Here is a 21,140-nt window from a genome sequence, read left to right on the forward strand (position 1 = left end):
ACCCCATTTGTCGTATCACCGATCTTCGATTACACTTCCCTTAAAGCCTCGCCTAGTATCGGAATACTGGGTGTCGAAATCTCGAGCGATTGCCAATTCCGTGGCCATCTAGAGGGCAAAGCCAAATTGGCTTCGAAGAAGCTGGGCGTCATCAATAGAGCACGGCAATACTTCAAGCCGGCCCACATTCTAGCACTCTACAAAGCGCACGTCCGGCCACACATGGAGTATTGTTGTCATCTCTGGTCTGGCGCACCCCAGTCGATCCATTTGACCGCGTGCAACGCAGAGCAGCTCGAATTGTCGGGGACCCTGTGCTATGTGAACGGCTGGATCACTTGGCGTTGCGTAGAGACGTCGCTTCAGTGTGTGTTTTCTACCGCATTTATCACGGGGAGTGTTCCGAAGAGCTGTTTAACCTGATTCTTGCCGCCGAATTCCACCTTCGCACGACACGCCACAAGTTCATCCCCACCATCTGGATGTGTGGCTTTCTTCCACGTACTACAAAGCTGTGGAATGAGCTTCCTTGTGCGGTGTTTCCGGGATGATACGACATGGGTACCTTCAAAAAAAGCGCGTACACCTTCCTTAAAGGCCGGCAACGCTCTTGTGTTTCCTCTGGTGTTGCAAGAGAATGTGGGCGGCGGTGATCACTTAACACCAGGTGACCCGTACGCTCGTTTGTCATGAAAAAAGGCTACTTTTTATCTTGAGTAAAGAATTTGGAGGGGTTGAAATAGGGGGTGGACGTTTGTATGGAAGTTTGTCATTATCAAAGATGCCAACTTTGTAGGTACCTTGAGAAGAAATAAACAAGTATTTGTTCGAGCGTTTTTGAAATTTCGACCTGTGTAGGTTTTAAGCAAGGAATGAAAGCAAAATATTGACTTTGAAACTCGGAAAGCTTTACTGTATTAAATTTTTGTGCTACTGTGATTTTTACTGGTAACTTTGTAATTCATTTATCAAAATGTTATTACTGATAGCTTAAATAATTACAGAAACAATTAAACTAATTTATTTTGGTAAATGTTGTTAACCAGTAAAACGTTACTACAAAATTGAATTATAAAGTCGAGATCTTATAATTTAGTTCTTTTGTGTTACATCTGAATTTTTTTAATAGTTTTAAGAAAGTACCTACTCATAAAATTTAAAAACAATAAGAAATACTAATAAAATTGTCTAAAAACGAAAAATCGGAACCCTTAAAGGATCCCTTTGTTGTCTGTCCGTCTGTTTGTCAAAACCCTTTATCTCGGGAACGCAGGGAGGTATCGAGTTGAAATTAAATAATATACCAACTCAGTCCTACAGTCTTGAAGCTGTAAAAAAATTTCAAACTTTTAAATTAAGGTAAAAAATACGACCGTTTAATACGTACCTACAAATTCGAAAAAACATGAAAAAAAAAAGAAGCAGTGGCGAACACAAAAACAAAAAGAAAAAAATATAGAATATAATATTATGGTAGATACATAGTACCAATTTAAAAAATGTCGTAAGTAATAAAATAACGAAGTAGATATACTTACCTTATAGTAGCAAAGTGGAAATACTTTGTGCCTTAAAGTTTCTTTGCTTAAATGTTAGACTTATAAAAATAAATTAAATGATAAATGTTATGTTGTGACATTCGTTACAAACAAATTTCGTTTAATAAGAATCACTGTGTTGTTTCATTAAATTTCGTAAAAATGTTATAAAGTGGAACTGTGAACCTCTCTCTTGTACCGATAAATTCATAATTTCTTCGTTAAAAATTAATTCTTTGGATTTTCTCTTATAATAAATATATTTTATGGTATAATGCAATCAATCTGCATCCTTAAAGTATTTGGTTAAAAGATTTTTAGTTTTTTACTCCATTTTGTAACCTGGACATATTTAAACGAAAACGCCTAATAATGACTGCTACCACAGCAGACATTACATATTAAAATATGTCAAATTACTGTGTTGCTACACAGTAGTTTGAAATTAGTACCAACCTAACACGTTATTTTTTATTGTTACACTTAGCCATAGTTTGAAACATGGTTTTCGTGACTTGCTCGTCTTGCCCGCCCACTGTTGGCTGAATGCACATACTGTGCAGCATTGTGTGAACGTAGTGTTTAAATTCTCTTTGCTGTGCAGTGCCAAAGAAATAGAAAAAAAAAAATCGTCAAAGTCAAATATCTGTCAAATAAAATAAAATCGTCTTTTCGTTTTATAAATATTATAAAAAAATTAAATATATTAATAATTATTATCAAGACTATATCTAACAAAAATATCATATTAATACTTAATTTTAATCTTGTTTTTTATTTATTCGTACATAAGACGTTTTTTTTATCATAGCACGTGAAAAGTGAATAGTAGTATGGTTGTATAAATGCATGCTGAATAGAAAGCAACAAACGTAATTTTAACTAATTTCATCGCCGTCATGGGTTCTAGACAAATTACAGAGAAGTCTCTGGCTATGCTACGATCATTGCCCAGAATTTCCTTGGCTAATCTTCGCGATAATCCAGGTGCCAAAAAAAACGTAAGTTAATTAATTTTCCAAATATTATACATAACTTCTATATTATGTTCATATGATGATGAGAAATGATTTCAGCACTATATTACTTTTTTTTGTCTTAGACAAAGCGTGGTCGGGGACAACATGGTGGGGATAAACATGGTGCAGGTAACAAGGGTTCAGGACAGCGAATGAACTACATGAGACTGGGTTATGAAACTGGAAACAACCCTTTTTACTTACGCATGCCTCATGAACCTTACTACAAAGGACATCAGTGCGTATTTATTTGTTTATAATATATTGCATTTCACTATTATTTCTTGCTTCTTCTCATTAATAGAGTAACATTTTGTAGTGTTAGGTACTAGAATATTAAAAGAGATGGTTTGACATAATTTTTCCAGAATAGTAAAAGAGATGGGTTGACATAAGTAATTCACATCTTTAATTTGGCATTGTTTACAATTGTTTTTATCGGGGTCGGTTGCCCTTGTCAACACCAAAACAGTAATGCATATTTTTTATTTTATTGAAGTAACATGTTTTGATCATCATTTTCCATAGGTTAGGTTTAGTATAGTTAGCAATACAAGACATATCCATTTATAGTTTTATTAAAATCAATAGCACCTTGATAAGTTTAAAGTTACCTAAATTAATAATTATTAAAACTAATTAGCAAGTCAATCTTTTATTGCTAATTGATGGGGGGCACCCAAGTTAAAGCTCCTCCACTTGATAGTGCAACTGTGTTACTGAATAGCATACAATGTCAAGTATAAGAATAAGTTTTCGGTTTTCACGGAGCTTTCTTCCACATACTACAAAGCTGTGGAATGAGCTTCCTTGTGCGGTGTTTCCGGGACGATATGACATGGGTTCCTTCAAAAAAAGAGCGTACACCTTCCTTAAACGCCGGCAACGCTCCTGTGATTCCTCTGGTGTTGCAAGAGATTGTGGGTGGCGGTGATTACTTAACAACAGGTGACCCGTATGCTCGTTTGTCCTCCTATTCCATAATAAAAAAAAGTAGTAGTAAGTAAGAATATAGTTGAGTATGAAAGTTTATTTTTTACTAATCATTTGGTTTGTTTTAGCCTTAGACGACAATATCCACCCTTGTCTCTTCATGCACTGCAGAGTCTTATTGACAAAAATTGTGTTGATGTGACTATACCTATAGATATATCAACATTAGTCAAGTCTGGATTTTATAACTTCTTTCCTGATCAGAAGCATTTTGGAGTTAATCTCACTGATGAAGGAGCAGATATTTTTGCTGCAAAAATTAATATTGAAGTGCAGTGGGCAAGTGAGCAAGTTATAGCTGCTGTTGAAAGAAATGGAGGTGTAATAACCACAGCATATTATGATCCCCATAGCCTTTTTCTTCTTAAAGACCCAAAAAAATTCTTTCAAAGTGGACAAGCTATTCCACGAAGAATGATCCCACCTCCCGATGCTATAGAGTACTATACCAGTGCTGAAAACCGAGGGTATTTAGCAGATCCTGAGAAAATTTCTCAAGAAAGACTTAAATTGTCACAAAAATATGGGTATACTTTGCCAAATTTAGAGAATGAACCACAGTACACTATGCTATGTGAAAGGAAAGACCCAAGACAAATATTTTATGGCTTAGAACCAGGTTGGGTGGTTAATTTAAAAGATGAATGTATCCTTAAACCAAAGGATAAAGAATTACAAGACTTTTATGCATCTTAATTGCAGCATTGATATTGAAATGTATATAAGTAAATAGACTTATTTAAAAAGTTATAATTAAGTTTCAATTGTGTAACCGACATTTCCTTAACTCTAAATATATTATATTGGATGATATAAATAAATGTTCATGAAGCTCACTTCAATGGTATCTGATGAAGCAAGAGCTATCAATAAGTAATATCTATTACAATTTTTACCTATTAAATATACCAATATTTACCTCATTCTGGGGTATTTGTACTTGTTAGGGGGGATATCTACTGTTGCAGTCTATGCAATTTTGAAAATAGTGACCTGTCTACTCTCTAGTTGCGCGGAGATATTGAGGACCGCATCCGCAGCTACGCGTTCGTCTCTAGGACCCATAGAGGTAACACAGAAATGGGTTATCTCATGGGCTGCGTTCAAACGGTAGTTGTGCTTGTACAGATCTCTTCCGCTTAAGTTATTGTCAACATATTCCCTATAAACACATACGTAAAATGTTGCACTACAATGCATTTCTATGCAGATGACATCCCGGACATACCATATGGCCTCTCAGGAATTCATAGACCAGTACTGGAAGGAACTTGTGTCTTCTAAAGAGTTCTTTCTTGAGAAGATCGTGGAATGAGGCGCAATGGAAACCTTGTTCAAATTAACTTCTACAAGACTCAAATTTGCATGTTAACAAATAAAAAAATTCATCTTCGACAACACTCCCTTTACATGACTTGTCTAGGTGCTATTGAAATAATGGATATGGAAATATTGAACGATTGCTTATTTCTCTGTCATCTGGCAGGTAGTCCGACACAAATTCTGGCGCTCTACTTAGCACAGGTTGGACCTCATTTTTGTTCCCTAGTATCAGATCGAATGGTCTGTGGACGGCTAGATCACGTTGGGTAGAGACGTCACTTCATTCTGTCTCTAACCGCATTTTCACGGGGAGTGTAGAGTAATTTGATTCCTGCCGCCGAATTCCACCTACGCATAATACGTATCTGGATCTATGGCGTTCCTCTACGGTGCTGTTTTTAAGGAACTTTCTTTCAAGTACTAACAAACTATAGAAAGCGCTTCGTTGCGCGATACTTCCAGGACGATACGACATATTGCCTTAAAAAAAGCGCGTAAACTCTTCTGAAAGGCCGGTAATGCTACTTTTATTCTTTTGGTGTGGCAGGAGAATGTGAGCGGCAGTGATCACTGAAAATCAGGTGATCCGTGCGTTTTTTCTCCTCTTCCATAAAAAAAAAATTGTGTGCTGTAAACTTCTGTACAAAATTGGCTGGCCTAGGGTATTTCGGCTATGTATTGAAAATTAGTTTATTCTTAGTTGAAGTGTAGGTACTTAAATACAATTCCTACCTCAGATCAGATTTATTCAATGCATGCATACAGTGAAGGCATTTAAAAAAGACTGGTCATTCACTGGTCAGTCTCACACGAATCTTATTTACCTACATTAATTCAAAACAGGATTTTAAACTTACCAGTTGAACGTCAGAATCAACCACACAATAGAAATGATTATGATGAATAAGAACGGGTGCAAGAAACTCGTGGAAAAAGGGGGACGGAGGAAGGCAACATCGTGCAAGGCAAAAGCCACAGAACGCTTTTACTCTAACGAGGTAAAAGCAATACTTGATGTCGTACTTGTGCTTTGTACATCGTCTAGGAATAACTAGGCAATGACTCTAGCTTGAGTAGCTGTAACAGTATTTAGTGAGCAAAATATATACATCTTACTAACAGGTCATATTATCATCATCTCACTACACGAGTGAAAATATTGAAAAGGTCAGTTTTTATTTTCTGTGATATTTTACACATTTTGTGATTAAGGTACCTAATTACCTATATTGGTGATTTCATTAGACGTGATAATAGTTTTACAATTTTGTTTATTTTTCTTATTAATTTTTTTGATGAAAATTAAGATTGTCTTAGTTATATTGGTAGCGTCGCGGTCGATTTGGTACAATCAATCAATCACATATAAACAACGGATTGAATACACACAGGGTTGGATGCTCAAAATATTTAACTGAAGAAATGGAACAAGAGGTTGATAAAAGTATTCTATATAGGTACTTAATGCGGTTTGAATCCAGATTTTGTTATGCACCTGTCAAAAACTACAGATGGTGGTAGGTAACTTGTGGTGCATCTGAATCTACCAACCTACCATTTTTATCTTTTTCTTGATTCTCAACTAGACGGGAGGAGACGGGGTACAATACTAACGGCGGGTTGAAAGAATCGAATGCTCAGTAAGTCAATCCAGGTGATAGCCGGTGGTGCCAGCCTCAATTCTAGGTAGTTGTTATAATGGCAAGAGTAACTTCAACTGTTAATATTGCGATTAATGAGATACAGCCGCTGAAAGACAGACTGGACATACAGTAGATCTATAGTAATATGGTTCCGTAATCCGTTATACCCCTCGGATAGAGAACCCTATAAATGAACTCTGATCAACAAGTTGTTTGAAACTTTCTTGTGACGTTTCTATTTTTAGCTTGTTTCCTTCACAAACATTGCCGAGTTATTCCTTCCAACTAATATATTCCAATTCCAATTTTTCATACGAGAAATAATTTAAACAACTTCATCTACTTAAAAGACCGTCAGTGTGTTTTTTTAAGAGAAAAAGGGACGAGAGCAAGACTTTCAATCGATGGTAAAAGATAGGGATTTATTAAAACGCAGTGTCGCTCAAAGACTCTTGCTTGAACTCAAAATTCTGAGCTGTATCGAATATCTCATCACTTTCGAGACATTAGATGTTGCCTAAGTCTTAGCACAGCAATTGCCCTAGCTTGCAATTATTGCTCCACGGGAGAAAAGCCGCCTCTTTGACGGCGGCTTACCCGGCATCCTGTGTAAAGAACAGGTAAAGTAAATTTTAGCTGGTAAATAGAGCGAGATGTTTCAAAATGATAAGCTCTTAATATTAACCGATCATATATTTCAATCGATTTCAAAGGTTGAATTATTAGGCGTTGTGTGTTTGCTTTCCTTATCAAAGATAGAAAAATTAAAGTAGGTTATATTAAAGTCTAGAATGATTTCTGAAAAAGCAACCACCACTGTTGCCGGCTTTTAGGTCCGGTACCGACCCCGGAACACTGCGCCAGGACGATATTATATGACAGATTCCAAAATTTATTTATTGGTAGGTACAAGGAGAAAGCAAATTCCTTGAAATTCACACTGAAGAGGAAGTCACACGTACAGGTGCGGATATTGTTTATGTTTGACGCGTATTGAGCGACAGTGGATATTCCCCAGGATAAATGTGGTAGAAAACACACAATGAAGCAACTCCCTATGCAACTTTGCGAGTTCAAGTATTGATGACCTCCAGTTCCTTTCAAGTAAATTTAGCTTTGACCGCGGTATTGGCAATTGCTTAAACCAGTAGGTAGGTACATTTTCTACAAACATACAGAGGTGGTGCGTTGCCATTGATACGACAAAACAATGAGGTTATCGGCTAATGCGCAAACTTTAGCCTTCTGGGGCTTATACTGAAGAAGTTTTATGTTACCGGAGTCCGCGACCTAGAATATTCTTCTGGCACTGCACTGTTGTGCCGGGCTAAGCAAGCGCGGGGCCCGGAGCAAATTATTTCAAAAAGCTCTTTATCTATATTGCAAATAGTCGGTTAAACAGTGTCGGACTGCTGTTTTTCTGACATTAAGTAAATTCAATTTACCCCATCTTAAGTTTTACTCAAAAAATTACGCTAAGGCATAGATGAGTGGATTAGATAAATATGCGTGATTTGGCAAATACCTTCGGTACTATTAAATAGCAAGACAACGAAAGAAGCCTAGTATCGGAATTCTGGGTCTCGAAATCTCGAGAGATTGCCAATTCCGCGGCCATCTGGAGAGCGTAGCCAAATTAGCTTCGAAGAAACTGGGCGTCATAAATAGAGCACGGCAATAGGTACTTCACATTCCAGCGCTGGTCCGGCCACATTCTAGCGCTGTTCCGGCCACATATGGAGTATTGCTGTCATCTCTGATCTGGCGCACTCATGTATCAGCTCGAACCCATTTGACCGCGTGCAACGCCGAGCAGCTCGAATTGTCGGGGACCCAGTGCTCTGTGAATGGCTAGATCACTTAGCGTTGCGTAGAGATATCGCTTCATTGTGTGTCCTCTACCGCATTTATCACGGAGAGTGTTCCGAAGAGCTGTTTCATCTGATTCTTGCACGACACGCCACAAGTTAGGATATCATCCCCATCATCTGGAAATGTGGCGGTTCTTCTCAGTGCGGTTTTCAAGGAGCTTTCTTCCTTGTACTACAAAGCTGTGGAATGAACTTCCTTGTGCGGTGTTTCCGGGACGACACGACATGGGTACCTTTAAAAAAAGCGCGTACACCTTCCTTCCTGCCAAGGCCGGCAACGCTCCTGTGATTCCTCTGGTGCTACAAGAGAATGTGGGCGGCGGTAATCATTTGATAAATGGAGAGGATTTATCACTCTACTTAAAACAATCTACCGATTTTCATGGTAGCAGCGTAATTATATTAGGATCAAGGTAATCATATCACAAGATTATCCCATGAATGAGGAATTTCTTCAAATATTTTTTATCACTGCAATGCTTAAAAATAAAGCTTGACTGAGTTTCTTGTACCCATTCATTGTAAATAATTGAATTAATATTGAATAAAATAGAACCAAATGTGATATATTTTTAATGAAAACTGCAAGAGAATTATTACAATCATAGCTGTTTTATTCTTATAAATACTTCAGAACAAGTAAGATGATGATTATAAATATTAATACATTATAATCATTTAATATCTGTAGTGATCAGGTTTGTAAGGACCTTCTACTGAAACTCCAATATATTTTGCTTGTTTCGGAGTTAACTTAGTAAGTTTTACACCAAGATGGTCAAGATGCAGAGCTGCAACTTCTTCATCCAATTTCTTTGGCAATGTGTGTACACCAACTGGGTATAGATTGTGCTTGGTCCACAGTTCAATCTGTGCTAGTACTTGATTTGTGAATGAGTTTGACATAACAAACGATGAATGACCGGTTGCACAGCCCAAGTTGACAAGTCTGCCCGATGCTAAAACTATAATGTGATTCCCATTTTCAAGTTCATATCTATCAACATGTTGTTTGATATTAACTTTTTTCGCATTCTTTTCTAACCAAGCAACATCAATTTCACAATCGAAATGGCCAATATTACAAACTATGGCATCATCCTTCATTTTTACAAAATGTTCCTTGCATATAATATCAATGTTTCCTGTGGTAGTAACAAATATCTGCCCAACTTCAGAGGCTTCATCCATTGTTGTCACTTGGAAACCTTCCATAGCTGCTTGTAGGGCATTAATTGGGTCAATTTCAGTAACAATCACTCGCCCACCAAAACCTTTGAACGCCTGAGCACAACCTTTGCCAACATCACCATATCCAGCTACAACACACACTTTCCCTGCTACCATTATATCTGTGGCTCTCTTGATTCCATCAAGCAGAGACTCCCTACAGCCATAAAGGTTATCAAATTTACTCTTAGTCACTGCATCATTGACATTTATAGCAGGAACCATTAGAAGTCCTTCACGGAACATTTTGTAAAGATTGTGAACACCAGTTGTTGTCTCTTCACTTATACCTTTTATACCTTCCAGTAAATGAGGGTACTTAGTATGAACTAGGTTTGTTAGGTCACCGCCATCATCCAAGATCATATTTAATGGCTAAAAATAAAATATTATGATTAATAAAACAATTAAATCATTAAAACTTTTGTGAGTCATTATTCAATTATCTATTAATACCTTGGTGGGACGTTATCGCGAACCCACCACACTCACCCTGATGAAGGACCTCCGAATGGTCCGAGACTAGTTGGTACCAACACCAACAAAAAAATGAGTAAAGCCATATTAAAAGATAATTAATAAAACAGTTTAAAAGCATAATTTCTCATATAATGGTACTAAATTACCTTCCCATCTGGAAAAATAAGAGTTTGCTCAATGCACCAAATATATTCCTCTTCTGTTTCTCCTTTCCATGCATAAATGGGAATACCTCTAGCAACTAATGCTGCAGCAGCTTCGTCTTGGGTACTGTAAATGTTGCTACTGGACCACTGAACCTGCAAAACCATGTTTGATATTAGGCATGTTGGGCAAACTTATAAAATGTCATTATCATGCAAATTAGTGGTCATAATAATCTATCAAGTTATGAATGATCTGAGGATATGTGTGGTAGGTAGATTTTAGTTAGTTGATAAGAAGCTTGTGGTGAACAAAATGGAAAACTATGAGTGACGCAAACAGAAAAAAACACAATCATCAATCATAAATAACTCTTCTTTATCAATAGCACTGAACTTATCTAAGACAGTATGTTACACACTTAAAACAGAATATTATTAGGTACCTTACATATGAAATTGGCGTTTTGTATGGGAGGAACAAAAAGTCGAATATTTTTAAATATAATATATTTAATTAATCAAAGTATGAACCATTGTTTTCTATGCACTTTTGCCATCTCATAGGTAGTTCATTGATCACTTTACTAAAAAAACCAGTCGGACAGGAATCAATAAAATCTGTGAAGGCGATTTGGACTGCCCCATCAGAGTTAAATTTTTTCCCTTGCAAGTAGTTGTCCAAATTTCGAAAAAAATGGTAATCTGTTGGAGCAAGGTCCGGGGAGTACGGAGGATGTCTTAGACATTCCAATTGAAGCTCTTCTAATTTGGAAGCTGTCTGTTGTGCAGTGTGTGGTCTAGCGTTGTCGTGAAGTAGCAGTAGCGTGGAGCGATTGACTAGCCTAGGATATTTAGCCGCTAGCTTTTCCATCATAGTTTGCAATTGCTGACAATAGACATCAGCCGTAATAGTCTGGCCAGATTTGAGAAAACTGCAATGAACAATACCGGCACTAGTCCACCAAACGCTTACAAGTAACATTTTTGGGGTTAATTTTCGCTTGGGGCAGGATTTGCCTGGCTGGCCAGGGTCCAACCATTGCGCTGAGCACTTCCGATTATCGTAAAGAATCCATTTTTCATCACAGGTAATGATTCGGTTTAAAATACCTTCATTATTGTGCCGGTTCAGTAATGTAACGCAGCAGTCGACGCGCGTTTGCCGGTTTGCTTCAGTCAATTCGTGAGGTACCCACCTTTCAGGCTTTTTAATCTTCCCAATTTGCTTCAAGTGAATTAAAACAGTTTTATCACTAAGACCGCAGCCTGCAGCTAACTCGAAAGTGGTTTGCGAAGGATCCGCTTCCACAATAGCCTTCAATACTTGGGTCTCAGGCCGTCCACGGGGCTTGTTCTGCAGGTCGAAATTTCCAGAACGAAAACTTTGGAACCAAAAACGAACTGTGTTTTCTTTTACAATATGACCGCCATACACATCATTCACCCATCGAGTCGTTTCCGCAGCACTAGTGCCACGACGGAATTCGTACTCGTAAATAATGCGATACTTTAAGTTTTCCATTTTGTAAAATGAGTGACGCAAACAGAAAAAAACAAATGAATGACGGTCATCGAAGCACAAATACATGAGTAAATAGCTGTACAAATTCGAATTTGGAATTCCTTGCCAAAGAGGAGAACATCGTGATTAAAGTGACCAGTACGAAATACGCCAATTTCATATGTGAAATCATGACCTAATATTTTGTGATTTCCGTGAATTAAACATATCTGGTATTTATGATTTAATAATGAATAAGGAATCAACAAGATTCCTCTGATGTTTATTTATTTATTTATTTTATTTTATTTATTTATACTTTAATAAAACGGCGTAAGCCAATTACAATATTAAAGTAAGAATTAATTACAAACTAGACATATTACACAAATAATAGTTAATAGATACAAAGTTTACTGTAAATAACTAACAATTAATTAACATCCAGATACCGTTCATCCATTCCTTTCACAAAAACGCAAGCACTCTGTTAAAATCGTCTGCCATCCATCCGCAAATAAATCACAAGTAGGGTTGGCATCGAGAAGAGTGTTGATATGGTTATTTATCATTAATCATGTGAGGTTTTACGGGAAGATCAAAATAAAAAAGGATATGTTGCAATTATTTTGAAAGGTAGTTGCTGTTTTGCAAATTTGAGAAAAGTAATATATTTATGTGGAGATAAGTTTCAAGGAAATATGTATTAAAGTAATTTATAAAACTATAATCTTGTTATTTTCAATGTTGATGGAGTGTTTTGATAAAACCTGTATTATTATTAACATAGGTCAGAAGTGAGAGATAATAATTGATAATAAAGACATGATGTAACATAATTATTTAAAATATCAATAATAAAATCTTAATATATTATAGGTCAATAATCTTGTTAACTGGAGATAAGATTTTATCTTTATTATTTATCAGTCAAAGTATAGATCAAGACATTTCCCTGTTGCATAAGTTAAAGATATGATAAAAGAAAACTGTGAGATTTATCTGACAATGATATTTTGACATTGTCACACCTATATAAAATAATATATTATTTGATTGTAGCCTTAATAAGAAACCCCAACCTTATCGTAAGGAACATGGAATAAGGTGAGTAGGACATTCAGTTGAATGCCATTAGTTAATGGTATTTGATACACCCTGCCCCTTACAATATAGTGTGGCTGAGGATTTTTGAAAAACCAAAAAAATCTGAGCGGCATAACAATTGGGCTTGTCACCTTGAGACATAAGATGTTATGTCTTGTTTGACCAGTAATTGCCCGTTCAGACCGAAACACAATAGTGCTTATACATTACTGCTTCATGACAGAAAAAGGTGCCATTGTGGTACCCATAATCTAGCTGGCATCCTGTGCAAAGGATATCCCACCTGTAAATCATCAAATTTAAGTTCTACATCTCATTCAAACAATCTCCTTTTCATAACATTTTATGGTTCTGCAATGTTCTTAATCTTAATAAACTCAGCCATTATTTTTTACATACAAATATTTATTACAAGACAGAAAATCATTTAGTTTGTTCAAATTATAAATACTCTTAACACCTACCTCAGCACCTAATTCAATAAGTGTTTCTATAAGGACAGCAGTTTGTACAGTCATATGAAGGCTCCCTGCAATTCTAGCACCCTTAAGAATTTTACCAGGTGCATATTTTCGGCGACATGACATTAAGCCTGGCATTTCTTTCTCTGCTAACATTATCTCATTTCGCCCCAACTCTGCTAGTTTTTCATCAGCTGTAATAAATATGATGCAATATTTAGATAAGAACAACAAAATTAAATATTATTCAGAAAAAAAAAATTGGATCTCCTAAAATCAATAACAATCATCCAAATCAATAAAATAGAATCTATATTGATATACTGTTAATTAATTACTTAGATGTTCCGTTATCACTTGAGATAACTAGTATTACTTATTTCGTTGACTTAAATTAACAACAGTGGGTAAGTCCATGTTTAGTCTACATAATAATATAAGTCTAATTTATTAAAAAATGTCTGAAGAAATTATTTTTTGACTTAGAAGAATGGTATGTTACTAACCTATAAAAACTTAATTTAGAAATAAAGAATCGACTATAAAAAAAGCAAATGACAAAAGCTACCTAACAATACTTGAATAATCATTTATTATTTCTTACCAATTTTGTATGAAGGCTTCATTTTTCACAAAATTTCAAACTTCCTAAAAAAGAAGAAAATAATTTAAAAACTGATAGAGAGACTATGTCGGTTCTTATTATTATTTTTGCTAAGGCACCTTTGATTAATAATTCACTACAGTAAAACTGACTCACGACTAACCTGTCCCAAACTCCAAAGTAAATACTTTAATCTTATATGGTACTTCGGAGTTCGGTCTCAATGTGATAAAAATAATAAATTTTAAATCTCACATGTGGGAATTGAGATGTGAGTGTCAAATTGACGGCTGCTTGTGCGTTTAAAGCTGGTACAAGAGGAAGATAACTTAGAATCTTAACCTGTGTTCTGTAATCAGTGATCATTGAAGTGTCATACTGTAATCTGTATCACACGCAAACGCTAATATGATTACGTAGTATTTACATCCTCTTTGAGTATTAATCTAACGAACACTGAATCACACGTATGCACAGTAGACTAACGGCAGTTTTCATTATCCTATCTATCCTTCGTTTAACTTACTAGAGATAGACAAATCTATCCTTTTACCCTTCCTTACATTTCAATAACCTATCGACATAAAGCATTGGACTATAACTACGATAGAGATACGTTATTGAAAACGGCCGATAATGGTCTTTGGAATAGGCTAATACGACACAAATAATTTCATTGACTTTAACATGATGTAGGATTCAAAAACAAATCGAGATCAAAGTCAAATAAACTTTATTCAATAAGGCTTTATTTTACGCTTTTGAATAGTCACTATAAATGTTTCTTTTATATAACTGAATGAGTGAGTGAATGAATCTTAGGCATATGTAATTTCATAAGCTTTAATGTTAAACTTCCAACTCAATGTATTGCGAAACAATAAACATATTGTGAAATTACTAAATGGACAAGTCAGGTAGGTGCTGCGCTAGCTTCTAAATATTGTAATAGTCTAGGATAGTCTGAAGATTCCAATGTATTTCAAACTCTCTAAAATTACTTATCGTAGGTATGTATGTAAAAACCAGCAGGCATTGGTACTTATACAAGCTACTGGTTTAATTTTAATTACTTTTATGATTAAAAATAATAAAATGGATACGTAATATAAAAATATGAACTTACCAAAATGTCCTACTGTAATTTGTTTACCTATTCACTAAAAATGTGACGCGTATATTTCAAGTGGCTGCAAGCTGACAAATGATCCTTATCGTTTGAACTTTAGCTTTTGGGATGTGATCTCTGGCATTTCGTTTATAATAATGGATAAACGATATCGAAATCAAGTTGAGTGTCACAAAATACCTATATGATCTAAGTTTGCAATAACATTATGAAAACATGTTCGACACGGTTTGTTACCTTAATTAACACATTAAGGCGTTACATACGTTACGCTAAACGTAGATAAAAATCAGCCGTCATATGCTAGGTTGAGCTAATGCATAGGAAGTACTCGTATACCTACTATTGATATTCGAGAAAAGGGAGTGCTGGTTCATGAGTGTTGCAGCTCATTAAACGGCCTGATGGTGGTGGTTCTAGTCTTTAAATTTGATTATGTTTCCGTCTCTGATGTTATAAAAGCTATTAAATCTAATAAGTACAATATAATATATATAGTTAGTAATATCATTTAAAACTTGTCAAGTCTTTGATTGATATTGTTGCACCAGATTTAGCTGTAATATTTAACAATAGTATTGACCATGGTGAATTTCCTAAACTAAGGAAACATAGTTAAAATGTTTGAAAAGTTAATATTAAATCAATTGCTCAAATTTTTTCCATAATAATTTATTACACTCCAAACAGTTTTTTTTCTCCAGGGTCGTTCAACTGCCGATGCTGGTATTGACTTGATATAAAATATATTTGAAACCTGGGTCGTCTCGTGATGCGCATGGCATCTTTTATGATTTATCCAAGGCTTTCGATTGTGTTGAACACGAAAACTTCAACAGTACGGATTAGAAATATTGGATTTGACTTATGACATCCCATTTTATTTGTACACAGGTCAATGAAAGGCCGTCCTCTGGATCAATCGCCTGGGATTCCACAGGGCTCGATTCTAGAACCTTTTCTATTTCTTATTTTTATTAATGAACTCCCTTTCATATCTAAGGATAAATACAGAATTGTGTTGTTCGCCGATGATACATCACTCACATGTTTAATCTACACCGTTGTTTACCAAATTTTGACGATGTTAACAATGCTTTAACTGAAGTTGTATATTGCCCTGTGCTTCCCCGGGGCGTAAAAAGAATAGGGTAGTCCCAGGTCCAAGGGTATCGTAAGAGGCGACTATGGGCTTATTGAAAGTGGGTGAGTCACGCTACCGTCTTTTGACGTCAGCACAACCGGGCCAGACTCGTCCGGGTCACATACCACACTCGCATAGAATACCGGCGTGAAGTAGCGGCTTAGTGCCGTTATGTTTCGCATAGGTTAGTGTCGAGGACTAGAGGCCATCCCCCCAACAAAATATGAGAGCGCTATTTAAACAAAAATTACCCCAGGAGGGTACCGGCTCTAGTAGATCTGGAGAATCCCTCCCCGAGCATTCGCGCTTGGGCTGCCCCTCGTATTCTGGGGAGGGCACAGGACCGTGTGCGTCACAGGACAAACAGGGCAGCAACACCACGGCACCCCGCTTAATGTGGACTTTTGTAACATCAGGGGAATTCACTCCAACTTAAACGCCGTTCACCACCACCTTGAGACGGCGCAGCCGGCCTTGTGTTTCTTTATGGAGGCGCAGATATCTCGACCTAGCGATACGTAACATATTTAACGTACCCCGGGTACGAAATTGAGCACAATTTTTTGCCTTATGCCAGGGTATGTGTGTACGTAAGGGAGGATATCTGCTGTCGCCGTCTCGAGGGTAGGGACATGTCTACTCTCTGGCTTCGCGTAGATTTAGAGGACCGCGTCCGCATCTCTGCGTGTGTTTACAGGTCCGATAGTGGTAACGCAGAAACCGATCATCTCATGGGCTGCGTTCAAGCGGCAATTGACGACGTGCTTGCACAGATCCCCTCCGCTGAAATCGTAGTCTTGGGTGATTTCAACAGGCACAATGGCAAATGGATCACGTACAACAAACTACGCAGGGCGATCTGTGCACAATTTTGCATTAGCGTATGGTCTGTCCCAATTGGTTGAGTCGCCTACGTGGCTCCCGGATGTGGATAGCCACATGCCGTCCTTATTAGATCTTCTGCTGGCTACACATCCCGATAGTTACCAGGTCTCTGTCGACGCCCCTCTCGGAACGTCCGACCATTGCCTGGTCAGGAGTGTAGTGCCCTGCCGCGTTTGGCACTACAAGTCAGCAGATTGGGATAGGATGCGTTCCTTTTTTGCATCCTACCCTAGGGGCAAGGTTTGTTTCCCTTCAGATGATCCTAGAGCCTGCGCCGTTGCAGTAGCCGATGTGATACTGCAGGGCATGGATATTTTTATACCAAGCTCTGTAGTACCAAACGGAGGCAGATCACAGCCCCGGTTCGATGCGTCAGTTAAAGCAGCATCTGACTGCAAAAAACAGGCGTATCGAACTTGGGTTGCGGCGCTGGGCACAAAGGATCCGAACTGCAAAGTTCTTTAGAGGAAATAAAACCGTGCCTCCAGATATTTTAGGCGGCAAATCGCCCGTGCGAAGTCAAAGCACGTCGTCAAAATAGGCGAGCAGCTTTCCAGTTACCCGACCGGAACACGCAAGTTCTGGTCGTTTTCGAAAGCTGTTCTTGGTAACTTCAACCAGCCGTCCATGCCGCCGTTGCACATGAGGAATGATACCCTGGCCCATACGGCAAAAGAGAAAGCCGATCTTCTGTGCGTTCTCATCCTCTTTTCGCCGCCAACTCGACTCTTGACGACAACGGAAAAACACCGCCGACCATCCCGCGGTGTCAGAGCTCTATGCCTGAAGTACAGTTCAGACAGAAAACTGTTAGGCGGCACTCTTATTCCAAAGGCGTAGTCATGGAAGTCAGCCCTTGTCCATCCGACCCAAAATAAGGAGACAGTTCGGATCCGGCAAACTACAGGCCTATTGCTATTACCTCCATGCTCTCCAAAATCATGGAGAGCATAATTAGCCGCCAGCTCTTGGTATACCTAGAGGGTCACCAGTTGATCAAAGACCGACAATACGGCTTTCGCCATGGTCGGTCGGCAGGTGATCTTCTGGTATACCTAACACATAGATGGGCGGCGGCTATTGAAAGCAAGGGGGATGGCCTGGCAGTTAGCCTGGATATAGCGAAGGCCTTTGATCGTGCATGGCACAAGGCGCTCCTCTCAAAACTTCCAACAATTGGGCTTCCCGAGAGCTTATGCAAGTGAACCTCCAGCTTCCTCACTGGGCGCAGCATACAAGTCGTTGTCGACGGTTTTTGCTCGAATTCCAAGCCCTATGCAGACGACAGCACTGGTGATGCCGTATACACGGACCATGCAGTTCTCTCTCGGGAAAACGTCGACCAGTGCCGGGAGAAACTTGTGTCTTCTAACGAGTCCTCTCACGAGAAGGTCGCGGAATGGGGTAAATTGAACCTTGTCCAATTCAACCCCCAGAAGACTCAAGTTTGCGCGTTTACCAAAAAAAAAAACCCCATTTGTCGTATCACACCGCGCGTACACCTTCCTTAAGGCCGGCAACGCTCTTGTGATTCCTCTGGTGTTGCAAGAGAATGTAAGCGGCGGTGATCACTCAGCATCAGGTGACCCGTACGCTCGTTTGTCCCCTCCTATTCCATAAAAAATTGGTTTGAAGCTAATAACTTATAATGGTTATAAAACCAAGTGTATTAAATTAACTTTTCCTAATGTTAAGCAAGTTTCAATTGATATACAGCTTAAAAACGATAAATTAGATATAGTTGATACCGCTGTTATTCTTGGTATAACGTTAGATGCCAAACGCCATTGAGCTCTCATATAGAGATAACTTAACGAGTTGCTTAGTTTTGCTGCATACGTACCTAGTAAAAAAGATTCGTTCCCTACATATACCTACGTCCCTAGACATTGAATACAATACAAATTACACACAGTTGTTTTTTCAACACAACAGCTGTGTAACAGCCGTTCCCAATATACTATCTACAGATAGAGATAAATTACTACCATCTACTGTCAGTAATTAACTGCCAATAATCTGAAGCTGTCCCAATATACCCGATAAGTCATTCTTATCGCCTTATATTGGTACGCGTGAATTGCAATTTCCATACAAATTTCTATCGCTGGTAAGCTATACGTCGTCCCATTGATAGACGGCGTGTACGGATAAGGTGAGTTACCGTCTCACATACATAGATTTTAATGTTTTAGACGGCCAAAATTATTTTTGTCGTTATTTTAGTTCTAAGTTCAATTTAAATAAAGAAAAGGTATATATTTATAAAAAATTACATATATTTGTCAGGTTATAAAGAACAGTAATATATAACAGAGCTATATTCACTGCAAAATACAAATGAATGGAAACAGAATTTAACAAGTTTTCTTTAAATATCAAATTTCGTTAAAAATCGGTATCTTCAGGTCCAGATGTCTCTACTGACTCTGTGTTTGGGTCAGCAGGTAATAAAAGTTTAACCGTTTCAGGTAGAAATGCGTTACGTGAAGGTTTTCTTATTTGTCTCAAGCAACTAATGAAGGGATCTGAACTTAACAAAAGCCTATAATATACATCTAAGTTACATTCTTCCCTAGAAAACTTTCTGGCAAAGTTTAGCCGGTATGATCGGAAATGCTTGTTCCAGGCTTCTGCAGTTTCTTCCGATAGCTGTCCAATTGGAAAAGCAGCGAACTTTTTATGATTTGGCTTCCATGTACCAATATCTTGTGCATAGTAGGCGTTATTGGGTGCCAACCATACTGTTCTACGTACAATTTTGCTGTGTCGTACGTATACTTATCATATTTTTCAGCATCAATTTAATGGCCACTAGAAATAGCTTCTAAAATAACCTTGAATCTGTAAATCAGTTCAAAGTTAATACCTGTGATGTCTGAAGCCAATTCGGGGTTTTCAAAAAACCTCCGGCTTGTGTTGCCATCATTAGTGTTGCCAAAATTGGCCTTTGGCATGTCAATGATCAAACCGGTTTCATTTCGAAACCTCTCCTGAATTTCCAACTTTTTTTGGGCTCCTAATGCCTTCTCTTCGTCAGTTTTTCTTTCCCTGTATTTTTTTACTGGCAATTTATACGGAAGGTGTATAATGCTTTCGAAAATGCGGATCCGGGCGTGTAATACTGACAAGCCAAATTCCAAAGCTTGCGGTTTTACACTATTTTTCTTCGATAGGATCATTAAAGGTTTTCGACGTAGCTCCACACCTGTAGCGCTGGGATGTTGACTTTGTGTCTGTGGCTGCGTTGCACAGCTTTCCGTCAATCATACTCATTTTGAGTTCGTGCCCGAACGAAAACTCCTCTTCATTCAACGTAACAACTGTTTTGTTTAGTTGCTTAATGGATTCCTGCAGGTATTTTGTCTCTTCTTAAGTTATGTCGGTTGTTTCTTTTACAAATCGGAATCGAATCGGACGGCAAAACCTTGACGAAGAAGGGGTTGGATTCTGCCAAACAACTTTACTGCCTTCTTTTCCACAAACAATGCCCAAAGGCACAAAGGAAGTCATAAAAATGTTGGCATCGGAATTAGTCTCATTATCGTAACTTTGTTAAAATTTGGATTGCTGAGAACCGTCACAACCCCATTTGCAGATTATCATTAACGACTTCCTTTCTGGCTCGTTAAGCCGGAGTATCACATCTTCTAGGTATTTTGATAATCATGTTACGGTTAGATCCATTAGGCACTGTAGATTACTTTCCGCGCAAGTAGCCGTAATTCTTAGGTATTCTTTCGGAGGATAGCACTCTTGTTTTGCTTTCAAAACAAAATCATAGCAAGCGAAATATTATGGATTTGTTGCCCTTACTATCTCATACTGTCGTCTCGTAAGATCAGCTTCAACGAACATCTTAGTGCTTGCAGAGGCGTCAAGTGAGGTACCTCATTGTTGTCGGTAACTCTACTATAGGCTTTTCTATATTAACTAGCCCGTGTTGGTGAGTTGGTAATATCTTTAAGCACTTTGAGGAAGTCCTATGTCCCGTTGTCTGCAACACAGATGTAGCAGCGTGAACAATAACTTCATCATCCACGGTGGCCCTTACTTCTTCCGTTTT

General features: G+C 37.8%; 2 protein-coding genes across 4 annotated transcripts; one reads left to right on the forward strand and one right to left on the reverse strand.

Annotated features, from left to right (window-relative positions):
- The first annotated feature begins 2,185 nt into the window (after positions 1-2,185).
- Positions 2,186-4,303, forward strand: LOC126968980 (39S ribosomal protein L15, mitochondrial). The gene is made up of 3 exons (XM_050814240.1): positions 2,186-2,539; positions 2,641-2,795; positions 3,619-4,303. Exons 1-3 carry the CDS (start codon positions 2,438-2,440, stop codon positions 4,244-4,246), a joined length of 885 nt encoding a protein of 294 aa, XP_050670197.1. The 5' UTR covers positions 2,186-2,437; the 3' UTR covers positions 4,247-4,303.
- A 4,641-nt stretch (positions 4,304-8,944) lies between these two features.
- On the reverse strand, positions 8,945-15,066 carry LOC126968949 (adenosylhomocysteinase). Of its 3 annotated transcripts, none has more exons than XM_050814187.1 (5): positions 15,043-15,066; positions 13,917-13,960; positions 13,316-13,506; positions 10,244-10,396; positions 8,945-9,992 (listed from the first exon to the last, which is right to left on the reverse strand). In XM_050814187.1, the coding sequence occupies exons 2-5, from the start codon at positions 13,936-13,938 to the stop codon at positions 9,066-9,068; spliced, it is 1,293 nt and encodes a 430-aa protein (XP_050670144.1). In that variant the 5' UTR covers positions 13,939-13,960; positions 15,043-15,066; the 3' UTR covers positions 8,945-9,065. The 3 variants fall into 3 exon arrangements, with proteins under 3 accessions (XP_050670144.1, XP_050670142.1, XP_050670143.1); XM_050814185.1 differs by lacking the exon at positions 15,043-15,066 and adding an exon at positions 14,080-14,220; XM_050814186.1 differs by lacking the exon at positions 15,043-15,066 and adding an exon at positions 14,036-14,141.
- Between the last annotated feature and the right edge of the window lie 6,074 nt (positions 15,067-21,140).

The sequence above is a fragment of the Leptidea sinapis genome, chromosome 17, assembly GCF_905404315.1.
Source record: "Leptidea sinapis chromosome 17, ilLepSina1.1, whole genome shotgun sequence".
Lineage (NCBI taxonomy): Eukaryota > Metazoa > Arthropoda > Insecta > Lepidoptera > Pieridae > Leptidea > Leptidea sinapis.

Excerpts from the sequence above, each read along its gene's own strand:
- LOC126968980 (XM_050814240.1), top strand. The coding sequence starts at position 2,438 with ATGGGTTCTAGACAAATTACAGAGAAGTCTCTGGCTATGCTACGATCA. Across the intron at positions 2,540-2,640 it reads ATCCAGGTGCCAAAAAAAAC|ACAAAGCGTGGTCGGGGACA; the intron begins GTAAGTTAATTA and ends TTTTTGTCTTAG. Across the intron at positions 2,796-3,618 it reads CCTTACTACAAAGGACATCA|CCTTAGACGACAATATCCAC; the intron begins GTGCGTATTTAT and ends GGTTTGTTTTAG.
- LOC126968949 (XM_050814187.1), bottom strand. The coding sequence starts at position 13,938 with ATGAAGCCTTCATACAAAATTG. Across the intron at positions 13,507-13,916 it reads GAAGCCTTCATACAAAATTG|CTGATGAAAAACTAGCAGAG; the intron begins GTAAGAAATAAT and ends TATTTATTACAG. Across the intron at positions 10,397-13,315 it reads TTATTGAATTAGGTGCTGAG|GTTCAGTGGTCCAGTAGCAA; the intron begins GTAGGTGTTAAG and ends ATGGTTTTGCAG.